The sequence below is a fragment of the Pezoporus flaviventris genome, unplaced genomic scaffold (assembly GCF_033815535.1).
Source record: "Pezoporus flaviventris isolate CSIRO_AGI_PZ_B2104156 unplaced genomic scaffold, CSIRO_AGI_Pfla_v1 ptg000059l, whole genome shotgun sequence".
NCBI classification, from domain to species: Eukaryota; Metazoa; Chordata; class Aves; order Psittaciformes; family Psittacidae; genus Pezoporus; species Pezoporus flaviventris.
The window spans coordinates 2,263,924-2,289,058 of NW_026892607.1; the positions used below are offsets into that span (position 1 = coordinate 2,263,924).

General features: G+C 50.8%; 1 protein-coding gene across 1 annotated transcript in view; it reads right to left on the minus strand.

Annotated features, from left to right (window-relative positions):
* The window catches only part of WLS (Wnt ligand secretion mediator), a 34,592-nt gene extending 9,664 nt beyond the window's left edge, over positions 1–24,928 (minus strand). The window contains exons 1-4 of the mRNA XM_061469743.1: positions 24,648–24,928; positions 10,501–10,773; positions 1,504–1,628; positions 266–427 (exon numbers count right to left, since the gene is read on the minus strand). Of these exons, the coding sequence (XP_061325727.1) occupies positions 266–427; positions 1,504–1,628; positions 10,501–10,773; positions 24,648–24,753 (666 nt within the window). The 5' untranslated portion in view covers positions 24,754–24,928. The remainder of the gene's footprint in view (positions 1–265; positions 428–1,503; positions 1,629–10,500; positions 10,774–24,647) is intronic.
* Between the last annotated feature and the right edge of the window lie 207 nt (positions 24,929–25,135).

Sequence of the window (25,135 nt, forward strand, 5' to 3'; positions counted from 1 at the left end):
ACTCAAGCCAGACTGTGCTGGCGAGGAGAGGACACAGGGGAGCTGCTGGAGCCATGGAGGTGATCCCAGGGCAGTGCAGGAGGGTGGCCCTGCTCCAGGCTTGGGGAAGGCTCCTCAGAAGAAAGCAGTCAATGAGGGCACCCCTTGGAAAGGAGGGAGACCACATCTGCAGGCAGGAGCTGCCCATGCTGAAGAGCAGGACCTCGCTGCGGATCAGAGGAGCCCCCAGGCAGACAGCACGGGCAGAGGCAGGTCAGGCACTTACCACGAGGCGGATGTCCTTGATCTCCCCGATGCCCACGTTAATGCCCTTCCTCTCGTTCACGGGCAGGCGGATGTTGAGCAGGTAGTACTTGTGAGCCACGCTGCCGATCTCCATGAAGGGCAGGAAGTCACAGTCATAGTGACGGCCCTCCGACTCCAGGGTCTAGAGAAAGGGCACAGAATGCTGTGGTCAGCCTTGGATGGGCTCCCTCCATGGGGAGGGTGTGCAAAACCCTAACACTGGGACCACTGCTAGCACTGAGAGCCTGTTTGCCAGTTCCAGCCTTCCTGGGGAGAGCCTGTGACAGACAGTGCCTTGGGGACATTCTTCAAAGGTTTTGCTGGTTTGGGTCAGAGTCAACAGCAGGTTCACCTTTCAGGCTCTTGAATAGTCCCCAGAGTCAAAGGAGCCTCTCAAGATGAAAGACTACATTAGGATCCAAGCCTCCTCCCTCAGCAAGCACCACTTAAGCCCAAACAAAAGATGCAGCTCCCTCACACGTATCTTGATGTGCAGTTTAAGTCCTGTTCTACTAGCAATGCTCCTCTCTGTACCTCAGATGTGTTCACTGCATAGATGTGGCTGTATGGGAGGGCACAGGTGTCACTGGAGATGTAAGTGGTTGCTGAAAGGGACTGTGAAATGGGAGAAGACACAGAGCTGAAAACCATGGCCTGGGGAAGAGACGCCAGATTAATTTAAGCACCGGAATTACAGTCTGCAGCACAGGAAGAAACATCTGGATTTAAACAAGATGCTGTTCTCATCCGGCTGTGCTTGCTGCCCCTCAGCCTTCGAGCTTGGGGCACTGAGAAGTTGTTCTAACAAACTTCTCCGGGTTCTTGGAACGCTGCTGTGTCCCTGGGGGCTATATCCCCACCACTCCTGTAATAAGGTCGTGTTTATCACAAGCACAAGATGGAAAGGTCCAAGTTCTCTAAGATGGTTTGCGGTACACAGAGCTCAAAGCATTTTTGTTCCAGACAACACCTCTGCAACACCTCACACCTCTTCTCCCTTACAGTTGTAAGTCTACCCCAACTTCACCCCCTTCTCTTGTATCACCAAACAGGACCGGTTGTGCATGGAGCTCGTCAGGTTTTCACAGGTTTTGAGCTGACACATTTTGAAGTTATGATTGAACAATTCCATGCTTCTAGGAAGCACCAGGGAGGAAAGGAAATCAATTCCCAACACAATCCACACCCCCCACCTCCAGCATCATCAAAGCCCCTTACTTTTGGCGAGCCAAAGGTGCATTTCAGCTTCCTGATCTCTATTGCATGTGCTATTTCCTTCCAGTCATCAAACATGTCATCACGATACGCCAGCGACACATCCAGGGTGATCTCTGCATTCTCTTCTGCAAGAGTAAGGAGACATCAGGCTTGTGAGAGAGGAATGGTACAGAGGATCAGATGGGTACCAGAGCCTGTAGACACACAGAGGACCTTACAGAGACCCACAGCTATGGAGGGGGGTGGAAGATTTTGCATTCCAAACAACACAGATGGAATCACCCTTTTCAAAATGTTTATCGCCTTTCCAGCAGAGAAGGAGGAATCTTTACTGGTCATAAAGGTCTGACACCCTCCTAATGTACCATGACTTACAGCTTATGTTATGGCTGTGGGTGAAGAGCATTATTTATTCATACAGCATTAGAAATATATGTAGAACTGGAGCCCAGACAGCTGCAGAGACAGAGTAAGCCAAAACCAATCCAACAGCCTCTTCACCAGGGGCTGGCTGAGGGATAATAAGACAGGCTTCTATCTAGACCTTCTGCAGGTAACACAAGGTCCTTCTGCTTCAGGAAGCGACTATATCACATCATAGGATTTGCTTTAAATCAACACTGAAATAGTGTTTATAGAAAACCAGAAAAAGATGAAGTACATAACTCTGGCTGGCTAGATGAGCTCTAGAAAGGGGAAAGCATGCAACTATCATAGAATGGTTGGGGCTGAAGGGACCTTAAAGCTCCTCCAGCTCCAAGCCCTGCCATGGACAGGGACACCTTCCACTGGAGCAGCTTGCTCCAAGCCCCTGTGTCCAACCTGCCCTTGAACACTGCCAGGGATGGGCACCACTTCCAGGGATGGAGCACTTCTGTTGTCATGCCTAAATGAACAAAGCCATCTATTAATGTAACCTTGTGTTTCTTCTGGCTGCAAGCACATCATCCATAAACACTGGAGCCCAACCTCTTGAAGGTCTAGAACACGGCCCTTAACAACAAGATGCATTCTACCAAAGAGATGTTAAATGAAGGAAACAAAAAGGGTCACTGGGATCTTTGGGTGGATGGAAGGAAGGAAGCAGGGAAAGGCCCTGCTGGGCAGGGTCATAACTCATCACCAGAAGTATAAATTGCTTCAGAATTGTCCAGAACTTGGATCCTCTGCTCTTCAGAGATAAGCCAGGGTTCCCAGAGTAAGAGCACACGACTCAAACCTCCTTTAAGAAGAAATTTAACCCCCCCTCAACTGTAGCCGTGCTGGCCCTGCTGGAAAACCCCTCAGGAACAGCCACACATGCTGGAGGTGACCGTTTCTGCATGGGGTGTTCAGCTCAAGCCATTCTCCATTAGACTTCTGAAACCCTCCCCTCCACATCCACACCAGCACCGATCTGTTCCTGCCTTTACGGATGCACCAACGGGCACATGAGTAAACACACACTGAACTCATGGGGAAGGTCACCACGTCAAGTTTGCATGGGACCAGGCAGCTCAGCCTCTCCTGGACGTGTCACAGGGAGCACAACTGCTTTTAGATACGCTCTTGCTAGGAGGCTGCCAAGAGGCTGCTGCTGCAAGAAGGAAATGAGGCTGGAACAGGCTTATTTAGGTGCCATAACTGAGCAAGTTCATGAATTACAGTTGAAGGCTGCCAAGGAGCAACACATAAACATGCTTTAAAAACCCAAGGCAAGTCTGTACCAGCTCTACCAGATGTAAAACCCTCCTATTGACCAGGCACAGATCCCAGGGAAGGCTCTGAAAGAGAAACATGTTCTGAAACGAGCATACGTGTGCTGCAACCTAGCCTCTTTTCATAGACCAGCACACTCTGAAAGCCACAGCTGTTGGGAAAGCTGTGGAAGAGCACTGCAAGATGGCTATGGAACCATCATCCATGGAGAAGCGTTGGAAAATGGCAAGGGAACCACTTGTGCCCCTGATCCAGCGCTGCTCTCACTGCAGACTGCTCACCCTTGCACGCTCGTGGCACACTTTGAGCTCAGGAGGTCAGAAATGCCTCCGTGGATCTAATCTGAGCCACACACACATTCCACCAGGGCTGTGGCACTGCACAGCCAGACACCAACATGTGCCATCCCGTAAGGATCTGAAAGGCTTACACAATATCGACACCCATAGCTCTGCACCAGGGGCCCTCTGCATGGGAACAGGGCTGGCTGCTCTCCTGGCAGCACATGGGAAGGGCTGCAAAGACACATCAAGCCTTGATGAGCTTTGAAGTTCAGCTCTGAAAGCAATCTGGTCTTCATAAGTCTGAAGGGAGGCTGTGTCATGTCTAGGAGCAAGCAGGAGTCTTTCAAGCCTGGGGGTCCCACATATTTGTCATCTTCTTCAGCTACGTTTTTGCTGGGACAATGTGGCATACTCACCCCAACCGATGGGAAGGGGTGTGGGTGGTATCCGGGGTCCAGACTTGCTATTTATAGTGTTTGAAGGTGGCTCCATTATATATCTGATGCGGATGCATCAAGGTTTTTCTGAGCATTTAGTTTCTTTCCACACATGATCAATAGCATCCAGACTGGTGTCAGGTTCCTTTCTGCAGCAGCCATTATTCAGGTTGCCATGAAACATGAATTTGCTCAGATCTACTATTTAGAAGACCAGCAAAACAGATAAATGGGAACATAGAGTTAAACTTGGCCCAGCTACAAAGAACTACAAACTTCATTTCAGAAGCCATAAAACCAAGTGGAATGCTTGGGATTGAATCCAACAAAAACAGCTTTTGTTATTTCTTCTTTGCAATCCAAATGTTGCTGTTGCCATCGAGTATGAAAAGCAGAAGGCAGAAGATGTGCTGGTGTGGGCCTTTACAGGCGGGTGGAATAGAACCTCCCTCTACATTTCCATCAGTCTCTGTGTTTGGGTAATGTCCCCCATAGAAAGAGGAATGTGCAAAGACCCTTTGAGACTGTCACTGTAAAATACATATAAATATGTGTGTATATATATATACACACATAAACATATACACAGGGAGAAGGGAGAGAAGCAGCAGGTGATGTTCCACCATGCTTGGTTTCAAGACACAAGAAAGCTGTTGGAAACCAGTGTTATTTACTACCAAAACAGTGGAGCAAGAGGCAAGGACTCACAGCGAAGCCAGTCTTTACTTCTGGAAGTACTGAAAGATCAGAGTGTTTTAACCATTTGAGGCTGAGCCACAGCAGAAGGGGTAAAATACATGTAATAAAGAGAAAGCACCACTGCAAACCTGTGCTAAGCTCCTCAGAGGCCAACCTCTTTGAGGAAAGCAGTTATTCAGTTCCTCCACACATGAGGATCAAGGCAGAAATCTCTGCCCTATTCAGTACCAAGAGATGAAAAGCCCCATGCCAGGAAGCTTCATCCCTCAAGGACCATGTCAGAGCACCTCCTCGTGGCACCCTCCAGATTAACTTTGCCTACATAGATCTTGGGGATGACATCTAGATTATTTGGAGCCTGGAGAATCACTTTCGCTATGAGCAGCTCCAGTGCTGAGTGACAACCTCACCGGTGTCACTGGATAAGATTGAAAACCCTACAGAACACAGACAGGTTTGTTTAGGTGATTATGCATTCCAGGTATGAATGATGAGAAGACACACTCCTGTGGGGTTCCAGCTTTGAGCTTTCTTGCCGAGTCTCCAGTTGAAAGGCTACACATGGAACCATAGAAACATCAAATGGTTTTTGTTGGAAAGGAGCTTAAAGCTCCTCCAGCTCCAACCCCTGCCACGGGCAGGGACCCCTTCCACTAGAGCAGCTTGCTCCAAGCCCCTGTGTCCAACCTGGCCTTGAACACTGCCAGGGATGGGGCAGCCACAGCTTCTCTGGGCACCCTGTGCCAGCGCCTCAGCACCCTCACAGGGAAGAGCTTCTGCCTAAGAGCTCATCTCAGTCTCCCCTCTGGCAGCTTAAAGCCATTCCCCTTGGCCTGTCCCTACATCCCTTGGCCCAAGCCCCTCTCCAGCTTTCCTGCAGCCCCTTCAGGCACTGGAGCTGCTCTCAGGTCTCCCCTTCAGGAGCCTTCTCTTCTCCAGGCTGCCCCAGCCCAGCTCTCTCAGCCTGGCTCCAGAGCAGAGCTGCTCCAGCCCTCGCAGCATCTCCATGGCCTCCTCTGGCCTCGCTCCAACAGCTCCACGTCCCTCTTGTGCTGCTGCCCCAGAGCTGGATCAGGGCTGCAGGTGGGGTCTCACCTCTAGAGATGCTCTGGAGCAGGTCAGAGCCATGCCCCTGCAGTGAGGGACTCCCCAGTACCTGCCACTCTCTGAGCACCAGTGTATTTTTTCACATTGGCATTTTACTGCCAGACATTCGGTGCCCAGGATCTTTTCCATGATTCACTTTGCTCTGTGACATTCACACAGGATGGCTTTACTCACTGTACAATGGGCTAAAAATAGAGAAGTTGTTTCAGAAGGTGGCTCTGTGCCATCTGCATACTAATACAGCTGTCTGGAAAGGAACATATGCAAGGGAACAGAGGAAGCACTAGAATTATTTGCATTGCATTCCCATGCTTCACCAGCTCTCTAAAATTACAAAACCCTCCAAGGAGACCAAAATGGGCTGAACTTGAACAGGAGTCGGCAGGGCTCAGCCAGCCCCACTGTACACAAGGGCTTTCCAGCTGCAAAGAAACCAGGAGACGTCTCACTACATTTTAAGCTCACTGGATGGAAAGAGAGATGAAAACGTTGGTTTTTTTTTTTTTACAGTGAAAGTCTGTAAAGGCCCCTCCGTGCTTTCTGCCATCTGATGCATAAAGGTGTCATTAGCTGATGCCCAGCGCTTTGTCCTCAGGGATGATGCATTCCTGGATGTCAAATGGTCAGCAGTTTCAGGTTTACTTTCCCACAAAGTTAAACTGAGGCAGGATGAGCCCACCTCTAGGGGCTCCTCAAGCCTCTGGCAGCCAGGGAGCCAACAGCCCCCAGGTCCCTGCTCCAGCTAAGGCTGTTAAACAGAACTGTGGCTGCCCCATCCCTGGCGTGTCCAAGGCCAGGCTGGACACAGGGGCTTGGAGCAAGCTGCTCTAGTGGAAGGGGTCCCTGCCCATAGCTTTAAGCTCCCTTCAACCCAAACCAGTCTGGGACTCTATAAACACAAGGGAAGTAGCTCAGCTTCTTAACATCTGCATTTTTAAAACATCAGCATTTCAAAATCATTCCTGAACATCTGCGTTAAGGAACTCCAGAGCAAGTTTCCAAGATGAACGTGATAAAGGCTGGTTTCTCCTCCTGCAAGTGCCAATCCCACAGGATGTTGCAGGATGCCTGGCCCCTGCAAGCCTCAAATTGACTTTAACATCTTTGGACCATGCTGCAGGGCTCTGGGAGCCAGCGGAGACCAGGATGTGTCCCCAGGGAGCAGGCAGCAGCTCCAGGCGGGTAAGAGCATCTGCAGTTAGCAGGCAGCAATGCTTTCCTAGATGATCTGAACAGCTTCAAGACGGTCATTACGAGGGTGACTGGCAGAGGCTTTAACACTGCAACGCCTTCCAGGAGCCATCCCTGGTTTGGCACCAGCCCCTGCTGGCACTGACTCCAGTAGGATGACTGCTGGCTTTGAGGTCACTCGAAGCTTAAGGGAGAAGAGGCTGGAATTGTCAGTTTAAGAGAAGAAGTGAGGTTATTTCACACGGTTGGTGTTTCACATCTTCAGTGTTGCCTCTCGAGGAGCTAATTCCAATTACCCCATCGACGAAGCTCTTGCACTGATGCAAAGTTAGCAGCGAGATACAGAGACACAAATGCAATTGTTTGGGCTTAACAAGATTTAGTTTAATAGCTTATAACCTCTCAGAGCATAATCTAGCAACCAACAACCACGTTACTCACTAGTTGCTTAGATTTTACACTTCATTTACATTTGGTTCAGCTTGGCACAAAGTGTAGGAAAACAACACTTGCAAGTACTTCCTTCACTCCAGGAGGGAAAACCTTCAAGATGTGTCAAGCAAGCTCACACCATAAGAAGTATTAAAGTCCCTTGTCTGCAAATGCTGCTTAGAAAACCCACCAGCAGCTACTGAACTGATAATGACCAGAAACGGAGCTCTTCCCCGCTGCAAAGTGGCAGAGCTGAGCCCAAAACCTGCCTTTAGCACCCAGAGGGTGGCCCAAGAGAAGCTCTTCTGCTTTTAAAGCTCAAAACCAGTTCCCACCTTTGAAGTCATGCAACACAAATACTGACCTGGAAAGGTTCCCTGCACTGAGGAGAAACACTGTCCTAGAATCAGTCACAGCCTGGCTTGTGTCAGAAGGGACCTTAAAGCTCCTCCAGCTCCAACCCCTGCCACGGGCAGGGACCCCTTCCACTAGAGCAGCTTGCTCCAAGCCCCTGTGCCCAACCTGGTCTTGAATTGTCAAGAGCTTGTTTAGCATCTTAGCAACCTGCTCCCAGGTGCTCAGCCAGGTACTGGCTCCAGCTCAGTGGTTTGACCTTAAACAGCCTCAGAACAAAGAGCTGTTTCCCTAAGCACAGCCATCTACTGAAGTCTAAGAAGCTGAAGCCTTAATAACCTTACAAAGCTACTCTTACCTCTCTATCTCTAAAATGCAGAGAGAACATGTATATAAGCTTTATACAATCTCATATTTAACTCATCTTAATGATGATACATTCTGGTGTCCTCAACACCAGGAACTGTTGGACACAGGACATGGAACTGTTGAAACAAGTCCAGAGGAGGCCACGAGGATGCTCAGGGACTGGAGCACCTCCTGTATGAAGACAGGCTGAGGAAGTTGGGGCTGTTGAGCCTGGAGAAGAGAAGGCTGCGTGGAAACCTCAGAGCAGCTTCCAGTATCTGAAGGGGGGCTATAGGGATGCTGGGGAGGGACTCTTCATTAGGGACTGTAGTGACAGGACAAGGGGTAACGGGTTCAAACTGAAACAGGGGAAATTTAGATTGGATCTAAGGAAGAAGTTCTTTACTGTGAGGGTGGTGAGGCACTGGAATGGGTTGCCCAGGGAGGTTGTGAATGCTTCACCCCTGGCAGTGTTCAAGGCCAGGTTGGACAGAGCCTCGGGTGACCTGGTTTAGTGTGAGGTGTCCCTGGCCATGGCAGGGGGGTTGGAACTGGATGATCTTGAGGTCCTTTCCAACCCAAACTATTCTGTGATTCTGTGATTTAACAGCCAGGAAGGAACAGGTCAATGCTGAGCACGCAAGGCAGTAAAGGAGATGTGTTGAAGCTTTCATGACAGCTTTACATCTACAGTGACATGGCTGTGAGCTGTCAGCTTCCCTGTACCAGAGCATGTTTGCTAGTCCACATCCCAGCCAAGCAGCCAGCTTCTAGACCAGAGCTGGTCCACCATATGGTTACATGAACACTAGAGCCAGACCAACAGACAAGCTGTGGCCAAAGAGCTACAGAAGCCCCAGTTCAATCAGTTGGAAAGTGAATTGTTTATTCATTGTTAGGTTATAGCTGTTAGACAGAAGGATTTCTCCCAAAACCACTTTAAAACACACATACCCATCCCTTCTTTCAGGAAGGGGCAGATCAGTCTTGCCTTTGCTGCTCCCAGCATCATTTTGCAGGGTTACTTCTGAGTTTGGGTTTTTTGGGGGAATTTGGGGTTTTGGTTTGTTTTTTAGGATATCTCTTCCAGGTACTAAGGGTGAATCCTAGTAAAACTGCTTCATCCACACTTCCTCTACCTATAGCTTTCCAGTTATACTGGACCCCTGCAGTTTCAAGGCCAGAAGGATGGGAAATCCATCAAATCAAACTTTCCATCAAATCCTAGCAAGAAAATGTGTCTAACAAGGACTGATGGAAGGTTGGGGCAACTACTTCAGTTCACACCAACCAACCTCAAACCAACGAGGTTAAAGCCATCATGATGACAAAGGCTCGGTAAATGAACACCGACTCTTCTGCAACCGGTGCCTGCTGGAGAACCTGTGCTTTAAGACTCAGACATGAACATTCCCTCTTATGGACCCCTCATATAAACTTACAGATCAATAATCTCATTTACCAAGTACTGTGGCTTGCAGTGTCAAAGCTGACCACAAAGTGCTTGGCAAGCACAGAGCAGAACTGCATAGCTTAAAGTCTCCAGCACTGAGAAGCCAGTAACTAGTTGCAGTGTGTGTGTAAATACATACATAAATACGTATTTATATATATAAAAATATAAAGGATTTTTGAGGCAGTAACTTTCATAAAAATGAAAAGCCTCATGATCCCCTTTTCACCACCTCCACACAAGGCAAGACATCCAAACCAGAGCACAGCAAGGTGATGCTGCTGCTCCAGAAGGAATATCCCCACCCCTCACCTGCTCCAGCAGATCTTCATCTCTGGCACTGCCTTGCATGGCCATAACCAACCCAACCTTCTAACTGGTTAGAGAGCTCATCCAGCCAAACCTGAGCTTCTGCTGAGGAGGCTGCAGCATGCAGTTCATGGACAGGGACAGCAGAGCCAGCAACAGGCACAGGCTGGGAACGTGGAGAAGCAGGAGGAAAGAAGCACCTGGAAGAGCTGGGCTGTGTTATCAACTGCAAGCTGCTGCTGTGCACTCAGCATCTTGAAAACTCTATGAAACCCAGAAGTGCATGCTGTGAAAGCAAACGGCTGGGTTTAAATCAGTGTCCTTGCTGATGGTCTACGTACTTTAACAGTGAACCTGTTTAGCTACTCACTAGTGCAGCGTGAACAGCTCTCCCTGCAAAGATACATACTGAAATCATGGGATCATGGAATGGTTTGTGTTGGAAGGGAGCTTAAAGCTCATCCACTTCCAGTCCCCTGCCACATGCAAGGACACCTTCCACTAGAGCAGGCTGCTCAAAGAAATACCTCATTGCTCACTCCCACCTTTAGGACATGCTCCTGTATCACGAGCTGTATGGAGGCACCATAGCAGTTGGCATATGATGTGAGATAAAGGCAACTGCAAGAGGAAGACATGGGGAAACCAGACCACACTCAGCACCTAATGACAGAGAGTGACTTACTTAGGTCATTGTCCATCTTGAATGCAATGTCCAGCTGCATGATGAAGAGCATGAACTGGAACCAGGGGCTCATCTCCTTGCTGGGGAGGGGAATGTGCACAGCGAACACGATGTCGTTGGCTTCAATCTGCCTGCTCACCGCCTCGTCAAAGTCCTTGAGCTTCTCACAGTGGTTGGGTCCCCAGGGCATCAGCCACTTGGTTTTGTGGTGGTTCTTCCTTACATCAATGCACTTCACTGACATGTAAGGAACAGCTGTAGTGGGGCTGGGAGCTGTAAATGGAAGAGAACCACATTTTTAGCATCTTTAGAGATCTTAGTGGTTTCCCCACCAAAATAGGCAGCTCCCCCCCCTCAACTACTTGAAGGCAATTGAAAACAAATGCATCAAATGCTTCTCCTTCCCAGCTCCTTGGTCCTGCAGTTAAGTAATTAAGTTTATTACATCTACAGACGTACTCCTGACTTTGTAGTGGGATCAAATTAGGATTAGCTGAAGCAGCTGGAATCTGCTGGGTCAGTCTCAAGATACCTCAGCTACACCAAAATCATACTGGAAGTTACTGGCACCTTTTCCTGTGCAATACACCCTTCTGCTTTGCTCACTTGAACAAATCCACATGCAAAGTTTGTGCCTGCATCACAAACCCAGACAGATGAACTCTTCCTAAACCTCGTGGTCACCACAGAGCCACACTCCTTGGGCAGGAAGCCTTTTCTCACTGCTGAATCACACCATGCTTGTTTAAGAACCCCTGGTAAAGGGAGAGCAGCACCACTTTGCATCTAACCCAGCTCAGAGCCATCACCAGCATCTGCTGGCTGCAGATGTGCTGCGGGAGCCATCTCAGCCTCAACAAAGCACGGGATAAACGGGTCACCTCCATAGTGCTCCAAAAGCCCTTGCTCCCCCATTGCTGCTCACTGTAGAGACACACTGCATGAAGGTACTGCTTCCTTTGGCTGTAAGTCAGGTGTGAATTAACAACTGTTAGAGCCAGACATTTGTCTCTTTCCCTTTTAGACACAGGGTTTTGAGATACTGGGGGGAAAAGAAACTGAACAGAGGGCTTGGCTCCAAAATGCTCCCCAGACTCTGCCCTGTGACCATCACCAAGGACAAGGGACATGGCTTTGTGCCCATTTTCATCGTATTAGGATGATGTGCAACATCCCAGATCAGACAATGAAAACTAGTGAGTAAACTGCACAGGCTTTACAGCAATGAGGAAACAGTCCAAGTGTGAAGCACAAATAGGGATGAAAGCAGAAGAGAAATGCATCCCCCTCCAGCCAGATTTTCAGCATAACACCTCCAGATCTGAGAGAAAGAAAAGGCTTTCAAAACTCGAATACATTTCCAGTGTCATTCTGCCATGCAGAGACTTCTCCTGACAGTGCTGCTGCCCTGTTCTTCCAGTATCATTTGGGAAGTACACATTTTAATGCCACTTTAAGGCATCACGGAACCAGCAAACCATGAGGACAAGCAGAGCTGTCCTCATCTCCCCAGTGCACTCCGAGGGGCTTCTATGGATCAGAGTCCAGAAGCTGGTTTGGGGTTTCTTTCCCCACAACAGCCAGTTCAACACATTCTGATGTCCAATCCATTTCACTGCTGTTAAACCACAACTGTCCTGTTTTCTGAAGTGTCACCAGGAATGTACCATTGGACATGGTGTAAAGACCTCCAGCTCCACGGTTATGGGAAAGCAGATGGAGCAGGTTAACTCTCTTTTTAATCTGTCTAAAAGAGTTTTCTTGGTGTCTGTTTTCACTAGAATTTGAAGTTACACAATGCAAGACATGAAATGGAAATGAAACACTGAACTATCCAGCCCTTTCTAAAATAAGGCTTGAAACTCAAGAATCAAAGTGCAAATTTAACTTAATAATGTAAAAATGCTCCAATGCAAGTGGTAAGCATAGAAGTGTTCCTATACTATGGAATTAAAACAGAAGTAGCACATAAAATAACAGATATCCAAGTGTACAGAATAAGTGCAGCCTAAATCACAGAATCCCAGCCTGGTTTGGGTTGAAGGGACCTTAAAGCTCCTCCAGCTCCAACCCCTGCCACAGGCAGGGACCCCTTCCACTACAGCAGCTTGCTCCAAGCCCCTGTGTCCAACCTGGCCTTGAGCACTGCCAGGGATGGGGCAGCCACAGCTTCTCTGGGCACCCTGTGCCTCAGCACCCTTAATGTTGAAGTCTCCAGAGAAACACCACTGAGATGGCCACAGAGAACAGGGAAGGAGCTGGCCAGTCCATGGGCTATTCTCACGTTATCCTCATTCCAAGGGAGGGTTCAGGACTTCCTGTGCACGTCACAGCCCACCAAAAAGCTCCAGGAGCAAATCTAACACCCTACCTCCACAATTCCACCTGTTTCAATGAGTAAAACAAACCCTAACTGCAGAGCACCCACCAGCCACCCCCAGCCCCATCCAGGGCAGAGCCTCACAGGGCTGCCGAGCCCAGCACGCATCCGCACACACTACACCCGGATGATTCAGACCTGGCTCCCTTGTAATTTGGACGCAGCATCACAACAGCAGCTCTATTGCTGTTTGGGAGCCAAGCCAGGAACCCTGCGTAGCATCTTCCCTCGTGTGTCACCTCATTGAAGATGACATCCCTGCTGCTTCCTACGGGCAGGGGAGCGATGACTCAATGTGCGAGTCGGGAGGAAGTTATTCAAAAGCAGTTTATAAACAGCATTTTTTATATCTTTTTTTTTGACAGCAATAAGTTTCTTGTAGCTGCAAAGCAGCAGGATGCTGGCATCAAGGCTGGAAGGGATTTGCTTAAGCAGGAATAGTCCCAGGTTCATTCCTGCTCTGGTTATTAATCCATAGCTTAAGTGCAACACAGACTCACTGCTGCATCTCAAGCCCCACTGCATCCAGCAGCCCTCCAGGAACCACGGAAGCCTCATACGTGACAGCAGCCCCAAAGCAGAAATCATTGACGTGCCACAAAGAAACACCAAAATAGAATAAAATAAAGCATTCAACAAACAAACTCAAGCTGCAAGCCCAGGGTTACAGAACACTTGAATTAAGGACATGCATAAATCAGTGCGACATTCCTTTATCCTGCCTCAATGCAGAGCCCGGTTACCATGGCTAAAAGTGCAGCTGTGAGTGAGTATTAGGAATATTGTGGTGAAATAAGCCAGGCATTCAGAGCTTTTTAACTCAGAGACCTTTGTGTGATTGAAAGTAGGCATTTCTGAATTCAGAGACATCGAGTTACTTCTACAGGGAAAATGAACATCTCTTGCTTTGATGCGACTCATTATAGCCATAAATACATGTTTTCATCGCGGACTGATTTTAAGTACTTGGCATCCCCCCTCAAGTATCCCCTCTGCCAAAGTTACAGCTTGGAGGAACAAGAGACAATTACTCCATCTATTCCTCGTCGGGAACTGCACACCAAAGGAACGTCGGCACTTGGCTTCCATTACTTCTTTGGCTCCAGTCCCATTAAATTCAAGTGAGTGTTGAACCAAGTGGAAAAAACTGCTTTGGGAAACTGCAGCCAAGTCAACTAACAGCATTACAAAGTGCTATGGCAAACAAAGCCAGCACCGAGGGACCTCAGTGAGCACGTGGTGCCGGGCAGGCTGCTTTCAGCCAGTCTGCCTGTGGGGCTGGGAGATGCCTCAGCTTTCTATATTAAATGATATCTGTCAGCCTGTAAATAATTCAATAGCCATTTGTGCATAATCCAGTGGAGAAGTCCCAGCCCACGTTCCAGCCTGCTCGCTGCGATGGGAAGCGCTGCAGTGATGCAGGTAGCACTTGGAGGGGTTCAGAGCTTTGGTCAGGAAGGTTTGGCAGAAGCCCATTGGGAACGTGGCCCCAAGAGCCCCCAGGAAGCATCCCCAGCAACCCCTTACACCAAGGGGTTCATCCCCTGTGGTGTTGGACACCAGAAGCCATAGGCTTGAGGCTGCCGGAGATACAAACACTGTCCAAGGATGCTTCCAGCCTCCCTGTGCTTAAGGGACAAACTTCCCACAGAGCAGTTCAGAGGCAGGATGATTCACAGCAAACACTTTCAGAGCAGCAGCAGGATCTCCAAGGAGCCATGTGCCCGTGCCAGAGGGAAGCAGGCAGGAGGGGTCGGGCACCACCAGAGCTCCCGTCAGCTCCGATGGGACAAACCTGCATTAAATCTTCCTTAAAACTCCAGGCAGGCACAGAGAGGAAAACAAAACCACTGGAGCCTGAGCAGCCTCTTTCGCAGCTCACTGGCTTTCATTCCAGTCTGGAGAGTGAATTCAGTTTAACCTCTTTGAAGTTTGTTTGCATACACGATATAAACACATTTATCTTTAAAGCTCTGCAGTTAAAGCCATTCCCCTTGGCCTGTCCCTACATCCCTTGTCCCAAGCCCCTCTCCAGCTTTCCTGCAGCCCCTTCAGGCACTGGAGCTGCTCTCAGGTCTCCCCTTCAGGAGCCTTCTCTTCTCCAGGCTGCCCCAGCCCAGCTCTCTCAGCCTGGCTCCAGAGCAGAGCTGCTCCAGCCCTCGCAGCATCTCCATGGCCTCCTCTGGACTCACTCCAGCAGCTCCGCAAGCACAGGGGGTCCCAGCAGATGCTGCTGTTCCCTACCAAGGAAACACAGCTCCTTGCAATGGTTCTAGGCAGTGAGCCCTGGAGAACCAGGTGCTTTCAGCAGCATGGCCACCACTTCCCATGGACCCCCAAGGCAATTTCAGCTGGGTTTCACAGAAGACTCACTGGAGGTTACATGCAAGAGTTGCTTCAGTCTCTCTCTTTTCATCTTCAAAGTGCCATAGAGCCAATGGTACGCTGGCTCAAGCATACGGATTTTCATAGAATCATAGAATGTTTTGGGTTAGAAAGGGGCTTAAGATCATATTTCTGATCCCCAAGAAACAGCAGCAGTTGGGAGATGTTTCCAGAGGGGGTGGGTGACCAAAATTCAATTGCTTTTGTTTTTCAGTGATCCAAAGCTACTCAGTCCTGTGTTGAGCTGTTTGCAGTGTTTTACCCGAAGAGAACAGTGTCATAGAATGACTCCGAGTAAGAGGATCTGCAGGAGACATCTCAGCATACTTTATATGTGTATCTCCATACTTTATATCTCCATACTGACTGGAGAGGTCAACGATCTTCAGACCTACTGCAGCAAAAGATGCCCCAATTTGGTTTCTCAGCACTGGTGACCATCCTCATTGCCAAGAGAGAGGATTGCCCTCCTGCGTCTCAACTGGAAAAGAAATTCTTCTGCTTCACGTAGACTAAACAAAGTGCAAGTGGAGACAGACAAAGTGATTCATCATGTGGCCAAGACACCCTGACCCATCCAACGCTGCCTCTGTCTGCCTGCATTCTCCAGAGCAAAACCCCCCAGAACTGGCTGGAGAAACTGAGCACCCTGCCCCAAACACCCAACAAAGGGGTAAACAGTAGGGTGCCCCAACCCTATCCATCACTGTGTTGTGCTTTCCCGAGACATTGGGTTAGATCCTGGAGACCACCGTGCTCCTAAGCTTGGCTCCCAGAAATCCTGAGAAGGGGAAGTTTCAATTCCATTCAGTGGGTGCAACACCACGGCCAGGTAAATGAAACAAACGGAGTAGTTTGAGGGGTGAGGAATTGGCAAGTTTCACTTGAGACTTAACCCTCCTGACTCGGTTACTTCAAAAGGAAAGCATTCATTCCCCAATCCATACATGCAGCTGTAGAACTGTTACTATTGTTTTCCAGGCTGGCCAACTTCAGCATCTCTCCAGTGCAGCAATAAGCACTTGTCTTTGGTTTCAGCTATACTGTCCACGAAGCAACCTATTAACACGTAAGCATTCATCTGCCCTTTCCCAAGGCAGAAAATAAGATCCCACCAGCAAAGGGGCTTACCTCAAGAACGACTCCCCAAGAGGAAAAAGAAATGCTGCTTGTCTGTATTTAAACGTAGATCTTGAAGTACAAACTCAATTTTGCTTTATTTTCGTTTTACAATATTATGTATGCCTAGATTCGCATGAGAGCCACCATCACTCACTGTACTAACTTCATTAAGTAGATCTTTAACAAGCTCCTGGGATAAACCCTTCCTTCCTCCTTCCCTCCTCCACACTGCTGCAAACAAGGGATTCAGCCCCAAGACAAGAACATCCCCTCTGCTCCCACAGGAATGCATGGTGTCTATTTGGTACCTTCTCCTCTCGAACCCCTCCAGCATTTCAAGTTAACCGCTGACCCCTGCTCTCGCCCCATCAACAACCCTTTAGAAGCTCTCAGTTGCATTGTGTCTACACTGATTAAAGCCTGAACCCTCCCGAGCTCACGGGGTGTTAACTTCTCCCGTGCACCAGCAGCATTCTGCTTTTCTACCCAATTACCCCCTCCCGCGCCGGCCAGCGCTGCCCAGCGAGCACACACAATGCGCTTCTGCTTCACTGCCCTCGCCAGCAGTGGGGCAGGATTAAACAAGCTAATTTAGCACCAGCCAGGCTCAGCTTCCCCAGCTACCGCAGGCAGAGCCCCGGTTACAATATACATAGCTCCGAGTTAGGAATACACATTTACAGGCACACAAAAGTCACCTCCCCTACCTCAGCTCGATGCTACAAGTTTCATACCTTGAGTCACCACTAAACGTTTACGTTACCATTTCTCATTACTCGTTACTATTTCACAAAGCCTATTTCTGAGCACTGCGGCACCGTTTCCGTGCAGAATTGCTGTGCCTTTAAACCACGTAATTCATCTTTGAAGAGCAAAGAAACCCACCTGGGAAAGGTTATTTCTTACGGATTTAATTCAGGCTTTTACCCAGACCATAATCCCTTAATGCCCCAGGGCACCATTTCCCTTCTTATTTACAGTGGGGGTCTCTAGACACGCTGTTGTAGATGAACATCCCTATTTCTATTGTCTCCAGTAGACTTTTTTCAATACCACAGGTTTCTGTCTCTGTTTCAGACAGAAACGATCATGCCCAATTCACCAAAGCCTACTTTGAGAGATTTATGACCCAAGTCTATATTCTGCATCAGATGTTGAAAGCAAGACTGAAGGAATCTGTGCCCAGACATCCTCTAGTGACAGCAGCAGCTTCTATACCTTGCTTATAGGGCAGTGGGAGCCCTGACTTTGTTCAGGATACAACTGGATGGAAGGCAGTGCTTGGTGGCACAGACAGCAGTGCCAGACTCAAACCTAGGCTTAAACTGAAAACTGGCTGAATAGACTTGGAGGGGGAGAAGAGAGCTGCCATGATTTGAGGTCTCCATCTGAGCACTGCAAGCAGCAGAAGAGTCCTGCTGGAGTTCTGAGGAAGTCCTGTGCCTTCTTAGGATGAAAGAGGGGGGAGAGATGAGCTCTTAGGCAGAAGCTCTTCCCTGGGAGGGTGCTGAGGCGCTGGCACAGGGTGCCCAGAGAAGCTGTGGCTGCCCCATCCCTGGCAGTGTTCAAGGCCAGGTTGGACACAGGGGCTTGGAGCAAACTGCTCTAGGGGAAGGGGTCCCTGCCCGTGGAAGGGGTTGGAGCTGGATGGGCTTTAAGGTCCCTTCCAAGCTAAGAGCCTTTAAAACTGAGCACACAGTCAGGATCCCCACTGTAAGAACAGGAATTCAAGCACCTTGCAAGGCTGCTGCCACCCAGCAGCAGGCAAAGGGCTTCTAAAGAGCAGTTTTGCTCTGAGATAAGGGCTTATTCCCTCAGCCCCAGGTAAGTCACAAAGCAAGAAAACCTTGTGAGGCACTACAGTACAAGTGTATTTGCTGGAAGAACTCAATGAACGACCTCCATAGTTCACAGACATATGGAACAGCAGCAACAGATGCACATACAGAGAGCATTGCAGTACCAGATTCCCTAAACGCAGGACTGCGTGTTGAGAACTATTTTATTGCAAAGAATACAGGGGGAAACCAAGGAAGGTAGGCACTGCTTTACCGATGGCCACAGGCAGCTTGAGCCTCTTTCCAAGGCCTCCTTTGTCAATTTTCAACTCGGATGAAACGCATTTCCTGCACCAGCCAGCCAGGGTATTAAACCCGTGCAAAGAGAGGTCTAAAACAGCAGCATGCTCCGCTGGTATCCAGCGGCTCAGCTCCGGCTGCACACCACGGATCACAAGATACCTTGAAACCACCCAGCGCTGAGGTATGTGAGGAATTCCATCTGCATTTGAATGGGAGGGATCAGATCCTGCTGGGGCAGCAGCCGGCGGCGGTCCCAGAGCACCAGGGACACCTTGAGCCCTTCAAAGGCTTTTGGAGGCTGTCAGGGTTACAACTTCAAACACCATAAACGTTATTTTACTTCCTGTTAAACCCTTACCCTTTGCATGGCATAGGCAGCCAGGGCCATCACCACCTGCAAGCATTCAGGGCATGTTTAAAACCAAGGGGTTTAGTTAGTGCCAACACAAATGGCAAGAGGAGCACAGGAAGACCCGAGCTACAAGGCATGGAGTTTACCTGACGCATCTCTCCCAAGGTAACTATAGCTTAGGAGTGATACAGCTGTGAGAAGAGCAGAAAACAAGCACCTTGGGGGATTTAGAGCCTCTCTGCCTGCTCCTCAGGTCCCCAGCACAGCCATTTCTGCCTGGGAACCCTCCATTTGTGGCCCATTTGCCCATTCAGCTGCAGTTACAGCTCTTAAGAAGAGGAATCGAGCAGACCTAAACCAAACAGACATGACCTTTCATGTCTGCTTTTTCATCGGCTCCCGGTGCTCCTGCCAAGGCTGCAGCACAGCAGGAATGTGTCTATACAGAGGAGCCTATTGGCATTCATGTCCACGGTACCGCACAGCTCGCCCATCTCCGGAGAGGCCAGAGATGAAAGCAAGCCAGGCACATAAAACAGGCTTTGTCCCGCAGCACACAGGCACCCTTCCCGAGCAGCCTGCATCCACGTACCTCAGGCAGCAGAGCCTCCTCCCTGCCGAAGGATCAGCTCAGCCCTGAAATCCCACCAGGAAGATGAAATCCTGGGAGCTCGGTGCTCAGGAGCCAAATCAGACATTTAGATAATGAACGGGATTGTTGAGAGCTGCTCAGGCAGTTATACACATGACTCATTATCTCTGGGCCAGACACCCGAGTCAGTTCCATTTGTTCCAGTCAAAACAACTCTGTTTTTTTCCCCCCTTAAGCCGAGGCGAGGGAGCAGTGAACCTGCACCTCCTTAAACGCATCCGCCTCCTCGCAGGGGACCCATGTGCTCAGTGAACACCTCCACTTCTTCAATCAGCTGGGTCTGTACAGTAACTAACTGCAGTGTGCCTGCTCCTGGACGTTGTCTTCACTAGCCAGAGGTTCCCCTGCACGCATCTGAACTGAAACCAAGATCCTGTGCAGCCTGGGGCAAGGTGCTCTTGGAGCCCTAGGAGTCGGTCACATAAAATAAACTGTCTTTTCAGTAACTTCCCCAAAGGAACAAACCAAACCACAGCGTCAAAGCAGGGCTATTGCTGCACAGAGCTCTGCGGTCTGATTTCCCCCTGTGCCCTCCACTTCAGCCATCCCATCTACCCAGCAGCTTTGCTCTTTGCTACAGCCTCCATAGTGCTGGGAAACCAGGGGCAGGACAAGAGGCACATCACTCTGCTTGGCTAAAGTAATGGAGAGAGAAAGCTGCAGGTTTGTGTGCCTGTCCTGCAGTGGTGGTGCTCAACCAGCAGCACAAAGCCCACGGAGAGGTGTGGAACCCTGCCCAGTGCCAGCAGCACCCAGCAGACTCAGCATCCTCTGGTACTCGCTGGGAGCTATGAAGCACCAAAGCGACCCACACTTCGGGACTTGCTTAACACTGAAGTTCTTGCCATCTCCATGAACTCTGGACACACCTGAGCAGTGAACTCTGCTTTCTTTCATTTTCTTTTTTAAACACTGTATATATTTGCCCTTTTAAAATACCATGTGTATACATTTGCACATATAGACACACACACACCCTTTTTACAAGGGCCCCTAGGGACAGGCCAAGGGGAATGGCTTTAACCTGCCCGAGGGGAGACTGAGATGAGCTCTTAGGCAGAAGCTCTTCCCTGTGAGGGTGCTGAGGCGTTGGCACAGGGTGCCCAGAGAAGCTGTGGCTGCCCCATCCCTGGCAGTGCTCAAGGCCAGGTTGGACACAGGGGCTTGGAGCAAGCTGCTCTAGTGGAAGGGGTCCCTGCCCGTGGCAGGGGTTGGGGCTGGAGGAGCTTTGAGGTCCCTTCAACAGAAACCAGGCTGTGGTACATAAAAGAAGTTCAAGGTGCAAATTAAATTACAAAGAGGGACACCATCAACAGCTCCCCAGCAGGTATCCAGCTGTTGGCAGGACTGTCCTCATGCCGAATCCAAGGCTGTCACCTGGCTCCACATGCCAGCCAGAACAGCTCCAAGCCTGTAGGAGCCTGGCAGCCCCCCTGGAGACAGTGAGGATGCAGGGACGTGCCTGAACCCACCCATACAGCAGAAAGGCAGAGCATACATATGCATGGCATGAGAGCTCCTGGGAATGCCGGCATGACTGCAAACCAGCATTAGCCTAGTTCCTCACAAACACCAACAGTGCTTGAATGATAACAGAAAACGTTCCTGTTTGATCCATTCTCTCTATCTATGCTATCATTAATAGTGGGAGCGAAGACAGGGTTGTATGATTAATTTTATGGATCATGTGTTAGCTAGCACTGATATATCCTAACCGGGCACGTAAAGCACCCACAATTGTAACTGATGAACAAGGTGTTTATCACAGAACAGAGCAGACACCAGGAATTCTGCAGGGTTTGGGAGCAGAGGAGGGCTTGCAGCAGCGACAGCCCCGCTTGTCCGGAGCCAACAGTTCATTACCACGGCACAAAGAAACGCTCACTAAAACCCTTCTTTGAGGCGCTTTCTCACCCTCCACCTTTGCAAAGACCACCACAGGAGGAAGGGAATTACTCCCACGTGTGCACACCTCGAGCTCTGCCAGCACACAGCTCAAAGTTAACACCCATGTGCAAGCTGATCAGAGGCCTGCTCCTAAATAAAAGGGCTGTTGGGATGTGCAAGCCCTACTGAAACTCAGTCCTCACACAGCTGACTGCTCAAGCACAGAGCACAGAACCCCGCTGCAGCAAGCCCCAAGGTCAGGCGAACCAAGCCCTGGTGTCACTGTCGCATCGGGTACCAATGCATTTGTGTATCTTGGACTTGCACAAGTAATCTGTTAAAATAGAGCACTTAGTCATTGTTTTGAAACATGACCTGACTGCTAAAGGACAGGCTGCTTCAGCTTTGTAGCCTGTTCCACTTGTGGACGTATTTTGGTTTGTCTAGACCTGGACACACTAAAATAACTAGATTCTTAGTGTCTGTGGGGTGCACTGGATCAAACCAGACCAGGAACACTATTTCAGTGGCATCTCAGCTGCCATCCCACCTTGTCACACCTCTCTGAGGAGTGGCAGTGCCCTGTCATTGCTGCCACAGCCATCGGCAACCTGAGCTCTGCTTCTGCACACTGCAGAGCACCAAGCACCAACCTGTATCCCACCTCATAGACAATACTTAGGGGAGACCTGAGAGCAGCTCCAGTGCCTGAAGGGGCTGCAGGAAAGCTGGAGAGGGGCTTGGGACAAGGGATGTAGGGACAGGCCAAGGGGAATGGCTTTAAGCTGCCCGAGGGGAGACTGAGATGAGCTCTTAGGCAGAAGCTCTTCCCTGTGAGGGTGCTGAGGCGCTGGCACAGGGTGCCCAGAGAAGCTGTGGCTGCCCCATCCCTGGCAGTGTTCAAGGCCAGGTTGGACACAGGGGCTTGGAGCAAGCTGCTCTAGTGGAAGGGGTCCCTGCCCGTGGCAGGGGTTGGAGCTGGAGGAGCTTTGAGGTCCCTTCCAACACAAACCAGGCTGGGACTCTATAAAGGGACCAGGACCCTGCAGCTGCAGGGCTCAGCCACAAGCCACTGGCTGTTTCCATGGACCCATTGGTGAGGCACCACCCAAGGTGGCTTCCTGGGAAGAGTTCCATGCAGAGCACAAGGCTGTGATGCTCCCCATGTGCCAGATGTGGGGGACCACACCTAGTTTACACACCAAACCTTCCAGCTGTTTCACAAGCACCACTACACCCAGGCTTCAGCTCCCAGGAGGGCTGGGAGCTGCTGGAGCCCATCCCACAGCTACCAGAGTGAAGAGGAGCCTTTTCACTCCTTGAACACATCAGAAGTGTTAAATACCTCGGGGGAAAAACCAGTCAGTGATTGATCAGTGCTGGTTCCTCTGCTGGAAAATCAGAAGTGGGTTTTTCCAGCAACTAAAGGAAGTTTGCCCACAATAATCCCCCAGGACTTGCCTGCAGACAGGCGGTGGTAAGGGAGGGAATAGGCAAGACTGAAGACTGGACTAAGAGCAGCTAAGTTTGCACCTCGAAATCCCTGCAATCCTGATAACATTTCTGTTTATTGCCTATGAAATCAAACCTAAACGCATCTGTTTTTATCACATCTCGACAACAGAAACCAGGATTGCGGATCAACGTCTTCCTTTGGTTCAAGCAACTTCTTTTTAAACTTCGGAGGGAGCAGCTACAAGAAAAACACTTTGGGGCTGAACATGGAGCCTGGCTTCCACCCACAACGCAGGCCAAGACACCTTATCTCATGAGTAAGAGCTGGGTTCTGTAAGCAGCTCTTGAAGAAAAAGGGAGGGGGCAGGAAAAAATCCCCAGTCCTGATAATGGTCAGGGTTGGTTCAGGACAAAACAAGAAAAACTGGGTTTTATCCAGCGTGCGCCAGTGACTCTGTTGTGATTAAGCAGACGCGAGGAAGGAAGAGAACAGGGGGGGGGGGGGGGGAGAACGTTGGTGTTTCAAAATGATGTTTAGTATTACTTCTATGGGTCTCGGAAGCAGAGAATTAGAGGGGCTACGAATGCAAAGTGCTGATGTGCACCAGGAGCACTGCCTCTGCTGCCTGGGGAAAAGAAGGGGGTAACGTAAAGAAGCATTAAGAAATAAAAGCATACAGCAGGTATTTCCTCAATACCGCTCCGACAGAGGCCATGGGGAGAACAGCCCAACTTCACTCCCCCAGGCAGGAGGCACATCCAGAGCAACGCGGCTCCCATTACCCCCGGCGGGCACTGGGAATCCCAGCAGCCGCAAAGGGAAGGGAATAAAGCCCGGGGCGGGGGGGAGGCAGGAGGGTTTTGGGGCGGGCAGGGCACTGGGAAGCTGCACGCAGCCGGCCCCGAGCCGCGAGGAGCCGGCGCACAACGCGAAGCTGCTTTCGAGTAAAAGAACAAATAAACCAACCGAGAGGCGCCGGGGCTGCCCCAGCGCCCGGCTCTCCTCCATCTTCCTCCTTCCATACCCAGCTCCTTCCCCGGCAGGGGCCAGCCCCACCGCCACCCTCCCGAGGCCGAGGGGCTCAAGGCCGGGGTTTTACGTCCCCCGGGATGGGGACGCTCCAGGGCAGGGACCGCAGCAGCGGCTCCGGGTGTCCCGGATCCCGGTCCGAGAGGGAGTCCGGGGGATGAGCACGGCGGGGACCGGGGTTGTCCGGACAGGACCGAGCACTGGAGGGGGAGAGCTTAAGGCCCCCCACCCAGCGCCGCTTGGAAGCGGCTCCTGAGGAAGGAAAGGGAAGGAAAAGGGGTGGGATGATCCCCATACAACGACCCCGGACACTCAACCGGGCCGCGGGGCGGCGGAGCGGGGCCGGGCAGCACCCACCAGCGCTCCCTCCTTCTGCTTCTCAGTTTTATTCCAATTTCTATCGGTTTTTCGCTATCGTTCCGGTGAGGTTCCCCCCTGCGGCCGGCTGGAAGCCGGGGAGGGGCCGAGGTACGACGAGAGTGGAGGGATAATCTATTTTTCGTCAATTAAATATATATCTTCTTTTCTTAAATCAACTTCGCAGCTGCAGGCTCCCCTGCGCTACCGGTCGCCATACTGAAGGCTTTCCCCCCTCCCTTCCCTCTTTCTTTAAGTGGAGGCTGAAACCAGGCCATAAAACGCACACAAAACCCAACAAAGCGCAAACTTTTCCCTGTGCCCGATGGCTCCGTGCAGGCGCCGGGCGAGAGGCCGCGTTTTAATCACGGAGCCCGGGTTCATTACGGCAGGGGAGGGAGGCAGCGATACCGCCGCCAGCAGAGAAGGGGTCGGCCCGCACTCACCGATCAGCCCCCCCACCAGGAAGGCGATGACTTGGAACACCAGCAGGATGCCCCCGACGATGCACAGCTTCTTGGTGCTCATGTTCTCGATGATGGCCCCAGCCATCTTCGCACGCTGCCAGCCCCGCTCCTGCCCGCTGCTCCGCTCCGCTCCCCACCCGGGCGGGCGGGCTCACAGGCACGGCGGGGCCCGCCGGGACAGGACGGGACCGGCCCCGCTCTTCCTCCGCCCGCGCCCGTCCTTCCTCCTCCTCCTCCTCCTCCGCCGTGATTGTGGCGGCCCCGCCGCATGTGGCCGCTTTAAAGGAGCTGGCGGCGGGTCACGTGACGCGGCCACCGCCCCTCCCCGCTCCCTCAGCACCGGCTTCCCCCCCCCCCCCCCCCCCCCCCCCCCGACTCCCTCCTGAAGCGGGGCAACCCCACCCCCACCCCCCTCCACAGCGGCATTCCCGATGGAGCACTGAGCTGCACTGCACTGAACTGCACTG